The following is a 13,568-nucleotide window of genomic DNA, read 5'->3' as shown; positions in this document are numbered from 1 at the left end:
AACTACTACTAACTACTTGTACTACTATTCCTACTTCGCAGATTTTCACTTATCGCAGGGCTTCAGGGTGCAGATCCCCTGCGATAAACGAGGGACTACAGTACAAGATGAAAGTTTAGGTTGCAAATAAAAATATAGGACACAATAATGTTAACAGTCACCAAAAAAAAAACTTCCCTCAAATGTTTGTTTATGTTGTTAAATCAACATGGTAGAAGTCAGACAATGGACGAACCCAACACTGGAGTTGGGCAATGAAATAAAACTCAGCCGAAGAAAGAAGTTTTGTAAATAAATAAGTTTTACAGGAGAAAAACAATTAGTCTCAGAAAAGAAACTCAATATTTAAATCATCGTCTAACTGCCTCTCTTTAGGCTCGATGGTTGAGGAGGAGGAAACATCTGTGGCTGAGCATTTTATTTTTCCACAGCAGTGTGATAAACATTATGGAGCAACAGGATTTCGTTTTGGGTCGGCTCGGCCCGCAGAACCGCGGTTTGTGACTGAGTAGTAGCTTTCAGCTAATCCACCCTGCTGTGAAAGCATTCTGTGTTATCTGCTGCTACATGCATGTCTACCACATGTTTACCATTCAGAGCAGTTCAACAAAAAAATTGTTTTTATAAACACTTCCTGGATTAAATCCCTGACGCAGATCAACGGACCTGCAGGGACGGCGAGCTAACGTGTCAGAAATAAACTGCAGGTAAATGGTGGCCGTTGTGCATCTTTTGAATGGGTCTTGCTGTGTCTGAAGCTGAAACAAAAAAGCTACAGATGTGTTTTTGGTGCAAATGCTTCAAATCCTATCCAGGTTATTTATTTACGTCATTTTATGCAGGGGAACTAGTTGTGGAATGTAAACAAAGATGTGTTTATCGGTCAGGATTTGCTTATTTGATTTGTAAAGCATTTTATATACACATTTAAAACACTCAAGAGTTTGTGTTGACCATGACTCTCAGCTACTACCACACCAAATTTTAGCTCAGTATCTGTAAAAGTCAGATTTTTGTTTGCTAGTGTTGACTAGCTGTGGCGGCCATATTGACTGACTCCAAAACTTAAGCCGGTTTTAAATGTATGAAGATTTCCATCAGATACTGGATGTTTGTGGACTTGGAAAGGAGTTTCGACAGAGTCCTGTGAGAGGTGGTTTACTGGAACCTCAGCTAGAAAGGCATTGCGGAGAAGCTAGTTCAAATTGTTCGTTCCATGTACGAAGGTGTTAAAACAACAGTCAGAACTGACAAAGGTAAAACAGCATTTGAGATTAAAGTTGGCGTTCATCAGGGTTCATGTCTCGGCCCACTTTTTATTGTGAGTTTATTGTTGAGAGCAAAATGGAGAAAAATTATTTATGTGGCTGACCCTGCTCCGAAAGGAGCGGGACATACAGCCAGAGAAAGAGAATGATTTCCATCCATTCAATTCACTCATATATTTATCCATCCATCGTCAGGTCACAGAGGCATTTCATCCCCACCCACCCCAGCCCCTCCTGTAGGATCCTTAGTCGCTTCCAGCCTGAGAACCCCTAACCCTCACAGTGAATTCTGGGTATTTCTGCTGTATTCATGTCGCCCTAAGATGAATGTTTTCCACGCTTGCTTTAATTTAAACAAAGTGAAAAAAGGACAACTGCTCAGGTCAGACTGCTGTGAATCTTTTGCTCACACGAACAGAGCCATTGATCCCATTTCTTCCATCGTTTCGGATAGATCCAAGTTTGTGAAATGGTTCTTGCGATGCATAAGAAACCCATGCATAAGAATTACTGTCATAGCCAACCCCGATATTATAAAATTACAGGCAGACAGAGCGACTCCTGGTGCTTTGTGGACAATTATCCCGCGGCTTGGATCGAGCGCCGCAGCGGATAAGAACCTCAGTCTGTCAGGATAAAAAAGGCCAGGGAGCGAGGCTCAGAGAGGGCCTGACTCCTGCATTAGAAAATTCCACTCCAAGAGGAACTTAAACTCAGAGGTAAGTTATTTTTTTTACCTTTTGATGTATGAAGCATACTTTAATTTCTTCAAAGCCCTTTTAACCACACAAGCACAAATACATTTTAGTTAAAGGTTTCAGAGACCTAAGTTTCCCATTTTCAGAATTTCTTGGTTCACGTTTAGGAGGTAAGCTGCCTCCATCTGGTGGTGAGGAGAGGCTCCAGCTCAGAGCTGGAAACAAACAGGAGTCATCATGGTGGGATTAATGGAAGAGAAGTCCTCTGCAGGTGGCAGCATGGCTCCATGTTCAAAGTAGGACTGGATGTTTGCCTCAGACCTCCAAACTCTGCAGGAAAACTGCATTTGTGCTCCTAAAACTCAGGAGAACTGGGTGCTGGGCCAGCTTCACCATGTTTTCAATTTAATCTTGTTTTGTTTGTCTCACTTGCTCTTAATTACAAACCGTGGCACACAAAGCTTAAATAAAACTTTTAAAAAAAGATTAAAAACACTAACAATCACCTAGATTTAAGTTAATAAAAATGTTTTTTTTTTCCCAGATGTTCTTAAAAGGGATTTCTGGCTAACTGCAAACATGCAAATTATTTAACTTTAATAACTCATTAACTTAATGAATTAATTAATGTAATTAATTAGTAAGTAGCTTGTCATATCTCCGATACAATTTAGTTACTGTAATTATAGGACAGAGATTCTAGATAGAAAGACAAGTCTCATACCTTATATTATGAGAGGAATATTTTTTAAAATAAACAATTTATTAATATTTACTTAATTACAAGTACTAATTGGTTAATCATCTCAAACTGCCAATTGATGAAAATGAAAGGCAACATTGGTCAATCTGAAGCTATGAGAACATGTCAGATCAAAAAGTAAAGCTAATATGTTGACAAATTGCCAATTTTTTTCATTACTTAAATTAATTAGGTAAGTTGTAAAATAAAGTAAACTCAGAACAAGTTAATGCCGACACATGACCAATAAACATTTAAAAACTGAATGCAACAATGCCATCAAGTAACTCTCAGCTAATTCTTGCTTCTTTCTTTGCAGTTGACATTAAACTTTGTTTAGAAGAGCAATTCTCCATTAAGGCAGTCAACAGACAGTTCAGACAAATCAGACTCTACAGCATCCTTTCATGATTCTAAAGCAGTCCAATAAGCAATTTTGTACTTTTCTGATTTTTTCAGTTTTCTTACTTTTCCATATTAGGGCACCAGTTTTCCATCTTCAAACCACACACGGACAATTTCAAGCCCTACTATTTTTCTTGCAGTATGTCCCTGACTTTATTGCATACAGTCTCAGCACATATTTCGGGGAATTCTCTAAGAATAGACCTTAAGTCAAGTCCAGCTTTTCTGAGTTTCTTCTCAAGGCCTTTTCTCCTTGTTTCATCTCTTTTGTGTTTTTGTAGACCCTGATGCCTGATTATTTCTTCCTCAAGGTCCTTTTGCTGCTTTCTTCTCTGGTCTCTCCGCCTTCTGTCAAGAGTAATGGCCTTTTTAAGCACCTCCTCCCTCTAATGCTCTTCTAAGTTGCGCAGTGCAATTTTTCTTTGCACTCTTTGAGAGCAAAGTATTGCATTAGGAGCATGTTGTATCAAAGGTGAAAGCATCCCCATAACTTCTTCTGTATCTATGTTGTGACAGCGGGAACAACATGTTTCTGCTTTCAAAGCTTCTGTGATATCCATTGCAAATAATTGTTTATATTGTCTCTCAATGATGGCTTGCAATGTGCACTTGGCCATTTCTGTGAACAAGGAGTTACGTTCATCTGTAACAGTTTGCACAAGCTTGAGGAATGTCTGATCTCCTCGGATGTAATTCCCAAAGGCATTCTTATCCCTTATCAGTTGTTAAGAGAAGAAATGGATTCACAGCAGTCTCTTGAAGGACGGATAAAACATCTGACTACTCTAATGCCATAGACAGTTTATTTCAGCATCAGCTGAAACATAGAATTTGGTCATCCATGGTCCTCCAAGATATTTTCCAAGTATACCAAAAATAAGTTCCAGCTGTGCAGTTTCCCTGCCCAAATCCTCAAGAAGGCTTTGCCGAAGGCCCCCACAGTCTGCATATTCTTTATCAAATAAGAATTAAGCTGTGATGTTCCATCAGAATTGCAGAGATTTTGAACAGTATGTGTAGTCTACTGCCTTTATAATGTGGCACAAGACCACATGGGAGCTGCTTCTTCTCCAAAAATGCAATAAATCCTTTTGGATCTCCCTTTCCATTCTTAAAGCGCATTTTGTTTACCCCAACATTATGATTTTTCCAGCTAAACAATCCCTACCATAACACTTGCCATGTGACTCCTCTAACTTTTTAAAAACAGTTTTTGATGACAAGGCAATGATGTCTAATGGATATTAATGACACTTCATTTCATTAAATGACTTTCCCTAGGTATCCTCAACCATTCTCATTGCACCCCGGTTTGAAGCACACCTGTCTGTTTTTGAATTTAATCTGTTCACCATTTATTTATTTACTTATTTTTTTAGTATCAGCAACATTAACATTATGGAAATATGCATAAGCCTCACTAATACTGTTCAGTTTTCTCAATATGTTGGGCGTAAATTTTGGTGATACCTCCTGGTAACTGTTCCATAGCAGCAACCATGCATTTGTCACTTGTGGTAAAGTGCACGTCATTTACATGAGCTCCCTTTTAAGTCATAACATCAAATCACAGTTTTGAGATCTGTGATCTCAATGGGATTTGCCTGGTTAAATAAAAAGGTTAATAAAATGCAAGTGTAGAGTCTGGATTCGAAAGAACATCTTCTGCTATCTGGAGATCTGCAATGGCGCCCAACTCACGTGCCATCATTTCCACTGTGCTTCGATGGACATTTTCATCAGTACCAGACTGCTTTGCAAGAGGTGGGATATTTGTTGTAGGTACCTGGTTAGTAATGTGGTCAAACACTTTAAGCCGCATTTCAGATGAGAACACACAGGATGCACATTTATTTTAATCAGCTGAAGAAAGATTTGAAACGGTTTCGTCAAGAATTAACTTTTCATTCTCTAGCTGCCCAATAATACAGTCCTTCTCCCTTAGTTTACTGAAAAGCTGTTCATACTCAACACGAGCAACAGGATTTCCTGGATTTTTTGTTGCATTTCAAACTCTGTTGGTTTGTCCTTTTCTCTTGTCATTTCTATTTTCACGGCATTAATTCTGTAAAACGTCTGTCCTCCACCAAGTGTTTCCTTAAAACTTGAATTGCTTTCTCTTTGGAAGCTATTCTGGTCGACTGTCTTTGTTTTTTGGTTTACAACTTGCCGAGGTAATTTCAGTTTTCTTTTCAGTTCATTTGCTCCTTTTGCTTTTTGTTATTTAACGATAAGAAATGCAGACATTTCTTCATCTTTAGTTTGCGGGGTATGATATTTCTTTGAACCAAGAAGAGTCCAGTATCTGCAGAGGAGGAAGCTGAGGGTGTCCCATGGACTTCTGGTGAAGGTCTCCGATTTGCTCCTGGTGCAGAATCCACATCCATCAAGCCCTCATCCCCTGGTCTTTGTTATAGAAGAGTGAAGTTTTTGTTACAAAATTTTGTTAACTTGGACATCACATCGTCTCTGTGAATATTGTAACATTTTTCTAAAATTTTGGTGACAGATTTTAAATCATTACAGTAAAATCTAAAAAAGTTAAGTCTGATCCTCTGGACATTCCAAAAAACAAAAACAAAAAGTAGAAAGTTTCATCCTTCATCTGAAAGTCTTGATGAAAATTCCCCCAACTTTACAGGTTACATGATTTATTGTTTGAATAAGACATCTGTCATTTTCAAAAAACAAAGATTATGTGTCCATTCAGTTTGTGTGGATTTTCAGAAACTGCACATAAGTTTTCATTGATGTTGTGCCTTTCCAGGTGTGCTCGGTGGTGGTTTCCTCTGGGTTTTTTTCATGATGACCTAAAAAAAAATTGAAATGACAACAGAACTCTATTTTTTTTACCTTTTTAGCTTGCTACAAAAAAGGAGTTAAGCAAAAATTTCATCACAAGAAAAAAAATCTCATCTATCAACTGCCCTCCATTGACAAATCATTGAACACAACAGAAAACTGAAAAAAGCAGGCCATCAAAATCCACCTGTTTCCATTTATATGAGCAATTTTTACATTGACTTCACCACAGATTAAAAATGTAATAATTAAGTGCACAAAAAAATCTAGATATTCATAAAGAAACGTATTTTTACTACATTTAAAATATAAGAATCTAATGATCATGGCTAAAACTCGACATCAGCTTTTGCTCAGATCTGGACATGCAATTCTGTCCACCAAATTAGACAATCTGAGCGTCGATAAAATTCCTTAAAATTAATCAGTTATAGAAAAATAGAAAACATCATTCTAAATAAGATATTATGGGTTTTAGAAAATATACTACTTACCGTTCAGCGCAGTCGATGGTTTGAGATGGTTTAATAAAGTTTCTGACCGAAAAAAATTCAGCACAAAACTTCCTCTAAAAAAATCTGGTGGGTGGATTTGGATTTTTTTTGTTCTAAGTTGGCAGAGAAATTAGTTTTCTTTTACATCAAACTTCGTTGATTAAGCTAACTTCAGGAGCAACAATCCAGAAACAAAAAAGTTGAAGGTACATAAAAAGCCGCTGCCCTTTATGCTAATTAGATGAACCGCACTGATAAAATGCCTGGGGCGTTGGATGTATATTAGTTTTAATATTTTACCGTTTCTCTATTCAACTAAAAGTTGTTGTTTGTGACACATAAAAACTCAATTATTTAAAATTGTACATTTTTACATATTTCACCTAATATTTTAGCTCTGGAGCTAATGATATTAGCTGTGAAGCTAGCTCATATAAATTAGCTCTGGAGCTAAAGCTATTAGCCATACACAGAAACAAGTTACCGAATTGTTTAAATAAGAGCCTACCATGTTGGCAAAAATGTCCCATTTCTTTTCTCTCTGTCCTCGTTTTTCTGTTCTGGTCCCCTCTGTCCACTCCAAACGTATTTACATCAAAAATCTCCACTGTTGGTCGCTGAAAGTTTCACTGCAGCTCAGGTCAAGCCTACTGTTAGTAGTGACGTATTAATGCGCTAAAACCCGCCAAAATGTCCACAAGCCAGAAAATATGACGCAGCAAATAATGTTGCCCCATAAATGTAAATCAGTAATAATAATAATAATAAACTGAGGATAAATGGTCAAAATAGTTGCAAATGCACACAAAACAATTCACAGCAACATATTTCAACAAGTAATTTACATTACAGGAGGAACTACTTTGTGGGGCGAATGAACTTTTGTTATGTGGCAGGGTCTCCACCTGCCTCTATCATCAAAGACACCTGCCGCAACTGGTCTATAAATATACCCAGAATGCATTGCAGCGTAAAAAATGACTGTGACATTCACCAGCGCCATAGAGAGATATTATTATTTTATTTTTTCTTTATAGGGCTCTGACATTCACTTATAAAAATTATAAAAACTAAACAGCCTGCAGTATTTTATGATCTTGCTTTTTTAGCTGTCATAGTTATTGATCAAATAAGATCTATTGTTCCAACTAGAAAACCTTTGAAATTCCAGTAATGCATTTTTTTAACTGCTTTCATGTGGTGAAATTAAAATAAAGAGTATTTTTAATATTGCTTTATATGTTTTTGGATAACCTGAAACAAGAAGGTTTCTAAATTATTTTTCATTCATTCAACCTTTATTTAAACAGGTCCGTCCCATTGAGCCATGAGGACTCATTTACAAGAGAGACCTGGATGCAGAGATGATTCCCAGTAATCTTTCTGTTTAAGAATGTGGCTGAAGAACCAAAGATCAGCCGAAGTCTTTATCCCTCCTGCTGCCCTTAGATCAAAAGACTCACGAGGCCACCATGAATGAGACAAAAATGTCCAAAGAAAATCTGGGTGTCCTAAGAGGACAAAAAGGACTATTTGTTTTTAAATAGTGAACTGTGGAGTTTTGTGAAAGTCACTTCAGCAGGGGCAGTTTAGGATCAGTAGAACTTCTAAAACAAACAAACAAAAAATATAAACAGTTTTTGAAAAGTTCGGCATTAAAAATGTAAATAAACATTTAATTAAAATTTTAATTTATAATCTATTCCCTCTGAATAAGGATAAGCAATTGAAAACCAAAGTTTTCACCTGTATGCTGGTCTAAATAAACTGGACTGAATTAATAAATAAATTTAGGAGAGGACAAGTATTAATAAGTTTAGTGGTGATTGTTTTTTTTTTCTTCAGTAAGTGATGTAAATTGTCAATAAAATATATGACAATAACAGAACAAACCTCTTGAATTTCTGTTCTGGCTTTAGGTTTTTGTGTCACCTCAGGATCTTCAGTGGCCCCCCACCTGGCCCCCCCATTGACACACCCCTGGGGGCGCTCCTGCACCTAAAGAGCTAAAATAAAACAGAAAGTCATTCAGATTTTATTTTTGGATTATTTGCTGTTTTTCAGCACGTCTGTCAGACGTCATCACTTAATGACAGAACCTTCTTCTTGTTGAAATGACTGAACAGTTTCAGAGTTAGTCCATGAATAAAAAACCTCTGTTTTAAGAATGACTCTAGGCCACGCCCCCTGAGCCCTCTGATTGGCTGTCGGGGGGAGGTTTTCCACCTTTAAAGCCCGGCCCTCCCTCCTGTCTGACACTTGTTGCAATCACCTGGAGGCAGGTCCAGCCGAACCCTCAGAAGGTCATCCGGGCTTCCCGCGGGGAGCGATGAACCCCTCCGACCCCCAGTCCCACCTGCAGCACCACACCTCCCCCACCCTGGGCTCTCTCCCCCCCAAAGGCGCGCGCCAGGAGTCCCCGGACCCGATGACCGCCTACTGCGACTCCATCAGCGGCGGGTTCCACCAGCAGGGCGCGCAGAGGCCCGGCTACGGCCTCCAGGAGTACCCGTCCTCCCCGAACCCGTACCTGTGGCTCAACGGACCGGGGGTGACCCCCTCCGCCCCCTACAGCCCCGCGCCCTTCATCCCTCCCTCCTACGGCTCCCAGCGGCCGTTCGTGGGCGGCTCTGCCGGGTTCGGCGCGCCGGACCTGGGCTGGTTCTCCATCAGCACCCAGGAGGAGCTGCTGAAGCTGGTCCGGCCCCCCTACTCCTACTCGGCCCTCATCGCCATGGCCATCCAGGGCGCGCAGGAGCGCAAGCTGACCCTGAGTCAGATCTACCAGTACGTGTCGGACAACTTCCCCTTCTACAAGAGGAGCAAGGCGGGCTGGCAGAACTCGATCCGGCACAACCTGTCCCTGAACGACTGCTTCAAGAAGGTCCCGAGGGACGAGGACGACCCAGGTACCAGAACCGGGAGGGAGGGGAACAGAACCAAAACAGACCACAGGAGAAACCTGATTAATTAGTTTGAGCAAAGATCTGCTCCCAACAGTCCTCAAGTTTATAATTAATTTATAACAAACTGCATTTCCTGAGAAAATGCAGTTTGAACGCTTATTGCTGAAAAACAGCTGAAATTAGCTATAAAGATGCTGAAATGTAGCTGAAATAGAACAACAAACCTAAATTAGCAGAAGAAAACAGAACACATGTTTACTGTATTAGAAGCAGAAATAAGCACAAACATTTGGAAATTGGCTTAAAAAAAGCTGAAAAGGCACAAAGAAGCTTGAAGCAGAAAGAACTGAAATGAGCTAAAAAAAAATGTGGAAAAGGCTAAAATTATCATCAAAAGAGCTACATAGTAGCTGAAAGAGCAAAAAAGCTGAAAGGAGCAAAAAGAAGTTAATCAGGCTGAAAGTAGCAGAAAATAACATGAAAAACTTGAATTTATCTGAAAACAGCTAAAATTAGCTAAAAATGCTGAAAAGGTAGACTATAAGTTCAAATTAGCAGAAGTAAGCAGAAAAAACACGTTTGCCCAATTAGACTGAAAGAAGCAGAAATGAGCACAGAAAGTGGAAATTAACTGAAAAAAGCTGAAATAAATAAAAAAAAAGGCTGAAAAGTAGCTAAAAGTGCAGAAAAATGCTTAAATTATCATAATTAAATGGAGAGCACAATTTTGCAGAATTATGCAGAAAAAAAGTTTAAATGAGTGTCCAAAATGTGGAATTGGTTGAAAAGGCTAAAATTAGCATAAAAACAGCTAAATGGTGGCTGAAATAGCAGAAAAAGTTGAAACTTGCATAAATAAGCTGAAAGGAGCATAACAAGCTGATATTAGCAGAAAGAAAATGGAAGAAACACAAAAATGTTGTAGTTAGCAGAAAGAAGCTGAAAGAAGTACAAAACATCTGAAAAAACAGCTGAAATTAGCTGAAAAAAGTTTTAATTTGCTCAAGGAAGCTGAAAGAAGCTGAAGCAGAACAAAATGTGAAAGGAGCAATAAAATGTTGTAAACATATATAAAGACTTGAAGGAGGTAAAATGAGCTCAATTCATTTTCTATGAGGAAAAAATGGCAGAAAAATATTTCAAAAAGCTAAAGTTGCACCAGTACGAAGAGTCATTGTAGGATTTTCCTGAACAAGCTGAACGTTTTGATTCATGATTTGATGAAATAGCACAAAAGTCATGGAACAAGAAAGATGCCAAAAAACGTACGAAAGAAAAATGGATCACAACAGAGTGAATGCTTCATTCAAACAACTATTACAAACGTATGATTTATTAATGTGTAATAGATTTATGAATATTTGTTGATAATTTGAGGCCAGGGTTCACTTTGGGTCAGCTGCACATTTACTTTGTAAAAATTTTAAAAGGATTATTAAAATATGTAAATTCCTTTATTTAATTAATTTAGTTAGTTTTATTATAAGTTCTGCAGCTGAAGCACAAAAAGTGAGAAATGTAGTTCTTTATTTTAATTTGTTATACTTCTAAAAACATTAAACGTTAGATTTACCTCATTTTAACCGTTTAAATTTACAAAGTAAAAATTTAAGCTTCAGATTCAAAATATTTCACAACTTCCTGTTTGTTAAAAATAAACAACATAAATATGTAAATAAACAGAAAATAAATGCTGTTGCACACGTTAAATAAAGGAAAACATTCTGGTTGAATTGGAATTATTAAGGAGTTTAATTTAATATATTTTAGTTTTAATCCAACAAAACAAGATTTAAATAAAAAAATTAACGATTTTCAACTCTCGTGAAAAATAATTTAAATAAATCATCGTAAATCTAAATTTTAAAAAGTCATTTTTAATTTGATGTCAGCAAAACATCTTTAAAAAGTTGTTCCAGCAGCAGAAGTCCAACAGCCAGCGGTCCGGATCAGAACCAACATTTAGTCTGATGAGGTGAATGATCAGCAGGTCAGAGGACTGGAGACAAACAGAGACTGTAGAAGTAAAGATGGACACAGATTCAGCAGTCTGTCAACAACTTCACAATAAAGTTCCTGAATGAATTTCAGAATAAAGGTTCTGAATAAAAACTTTAATCTCCATCATCTCCAGTTTATAATCTGATCCACAGATTAGAAGAATCTGAAGAAATCTGAGTTCAAATGACGAGGCCCTAAGGAGCCACTGCAGTAAAACCAAGTCTGGTTGGTTCTGTTTCTATACAGTTCATCCACAGATGCTGTTTAAAGCTCTATCAGACAAAGAAGAAGCCAGATGTGATCAGAACCAGAACCACTGCTGTCTTCTCTGGACCAGAGCTCGTTTCAAATGGGCTGAGGTGAAGTCCAGAACCGTTCTGTGGTCAGACTGGTCCAAATCTGAAGTTTTGTTTGGAAACCACAGACATTACGTCCTCCAGACTAAAGAGCAGAGGGACGATCCAGCCTGGATCAGTTCACAGGTCAAACAGCTGCCTCTCTGATTATATGGGGGTGCATTAGTGCCTCCAACATGAGCAGCTTCCACATCTGGAAAGACTCCATCAATGCAGAAAAGTATCTCCAGGTTTTAGAACATCTGTTCCATCCAGCAGAGAAGATCCAGGACTGAAGGACAGCTAGAGTCCTCCATCTGACCAGAACGGGACAACATTCCCTCCAAAACCTCCAACAACCAGTGTCCTCTGGTCCACCAACAACCAGTGTCCTCTGGTCCTCCAACAACCAGTGTCCTCTGGTCCTCCAACAACCAGTGTCCTCTGGTCCTCCAACAACCAGTGTCCTCTGGTCCACCAACAACCAGTGTCCTCTGGTCCTCCAACAACCAGTGTCCTCTGGTCCTGAATGGGCAACGTAGATGTGGAGCAACTTTACATAGTTGCTGACATCAGATTTCTTCGGTCTCCATCAGTGGGTCCGGTTGCTCAGCTCAAACGGTTGACGTGTTTCCGATGTTTGGTTGTGCAGTATTTTGTGTTTATGAGCTCAGGCGGGCGCAGCTTTTTGTTTTCACTCGTGGTCCAGTATTTCCAGAGCCGCGGTCGTTTGTATTCATGTTGATTTCTTTGTTCTTCCAGGCAAAGGGAACTACTGGACGCTGGATCCAAACTGTGAGAAGATGTTCGACAACGGGAACTTTCGCAGGAAAAGGAAACGACGGTCCGACCCGAGCGTGGCCGGAGCTGCAGGAGCAGCTAAGGTGGAGGACTGCAGGGGGACCGTGGGCCCCTCCCTGAAGCCCTCAGAGAGCCCCCAGCTCCTGGGGCCCTCCTCCCCGGACTTGGACCCGACAAACGAACCCCACAGATCCTCGTCTCCGCCGGGGCCCGCCTCGAACGCTCCGTGCTTCAATAACTTTTACAGCAGCATGTCGGCGCTCGGCTCAGGGGCCCCCGGCCGGCAGGGGCCCCTCGGGCTGGTGAACGAGCTGTCCAACAGGAACGTGAGCGCCCTGAGCCCATACCCCCACCACGGCCACCCTGGCGGGCAGGACACAGGGGGGTCGGAGCACGGCGACGGCTTCCATTTTAACCGTGGAGTTTACTACAACACGCTGGGCGGGGGGCAGGGGGGGCAGTTCAACTCCCACTTCTACAACAGCTTCAGTGTCAACAGCCTGATCTACCCCCGGGACGGGACTGAGGTCTGACGCCTCCGGACCAGAACTTTACCGCCCAATAAGACGCCTTTAGGAAGGACGTTTCATCAAAACAGCATCAGAGGCTGAAAACGGAGCACAATCTCTTCAGATCTCCGTTAAAAGATCAAAGACACGCAGAGATGAAACGAGCTCGCAGATCTTTGATCGAAAACAACAATTCTTCATCAAACTTTCACTAAAAATGATTTATTTTTAACCCAAACGACTTTAGAGCCCCGTTCAAATATAAAATATCCAGAAACTAAAACTTTTTTTGATATTCACGAGAGTTTCTTTTTAAACAATGTCTGAAGATTTTTTTTAAAGTTTAAACCATTAATTTGTTTTGAACTTGCCAAAGCTGCCTTTGTGATGCCAACGTTACCTCAAAACAGTTACATGCTCGCCCTTCTGTCAAACACAGTTATATTTCATTATAAACTGATAAAAAAGGGGGCTTGTTTTGTTTTTATGTTGACTAAAGCAGTGGTTCCTAACACTGGTCCTTGAGGAACGCCATCCTGCATGTTTTAGTTGTTTCCCTGCTCCAACACACCTGATTCAGTGATTTATTTACTTCCTCGTGTTCTGC

The 13,568-nt window shown here is 39.7% G+C and overlaps 1 protein-coding gene across 1 annotated transcript; it reads left to right on the top strand.

Annotated features, from left to right (window-relative positions):
• Positions 1–8,672: 8,672 nt before the first annotated feature.
• On the top strand, positions 8,673–13,193 carry foxi2 (forkhead box I2). The gene is made up of 2 exons (XM_037694687.1): positions 8,673–9,318; positions 12,414–13,193. Exons 1-2 carry the CDS (start codon positions 8,739–8,741, stop codon positions 12,983–12,985), a joined length of 1,152 nt encoding a protein of 383 aa, XP_037550615.1. The 5' UTR covers positions 8,673–8,738; the 3' UTR covers positions 12,986–13,193.
• Positions 13,194–13,568: the final 375 nt, after the last annotated feature.

Source organism: Nematolebias whitei, chromosome 21 (assembly GCF_014905685.2).
Source record: "Nematolebias whitei isolate Nwh7 chromosome 21, NemWhi1, whole genome shotgun sequence".
NCBI classification, from domain to species: Eukaryota; Metazoa; Chordata; class Actinopteri; order Cyprinodontiformes; family Rivulidae; genus Nematolebias; species Nematolebias whitei.
The sequence above is the reverse complement of the archived record's forward strand: the minus strand, read 5'-3'. Positions and strand labels throughout refer to the sequence as shown.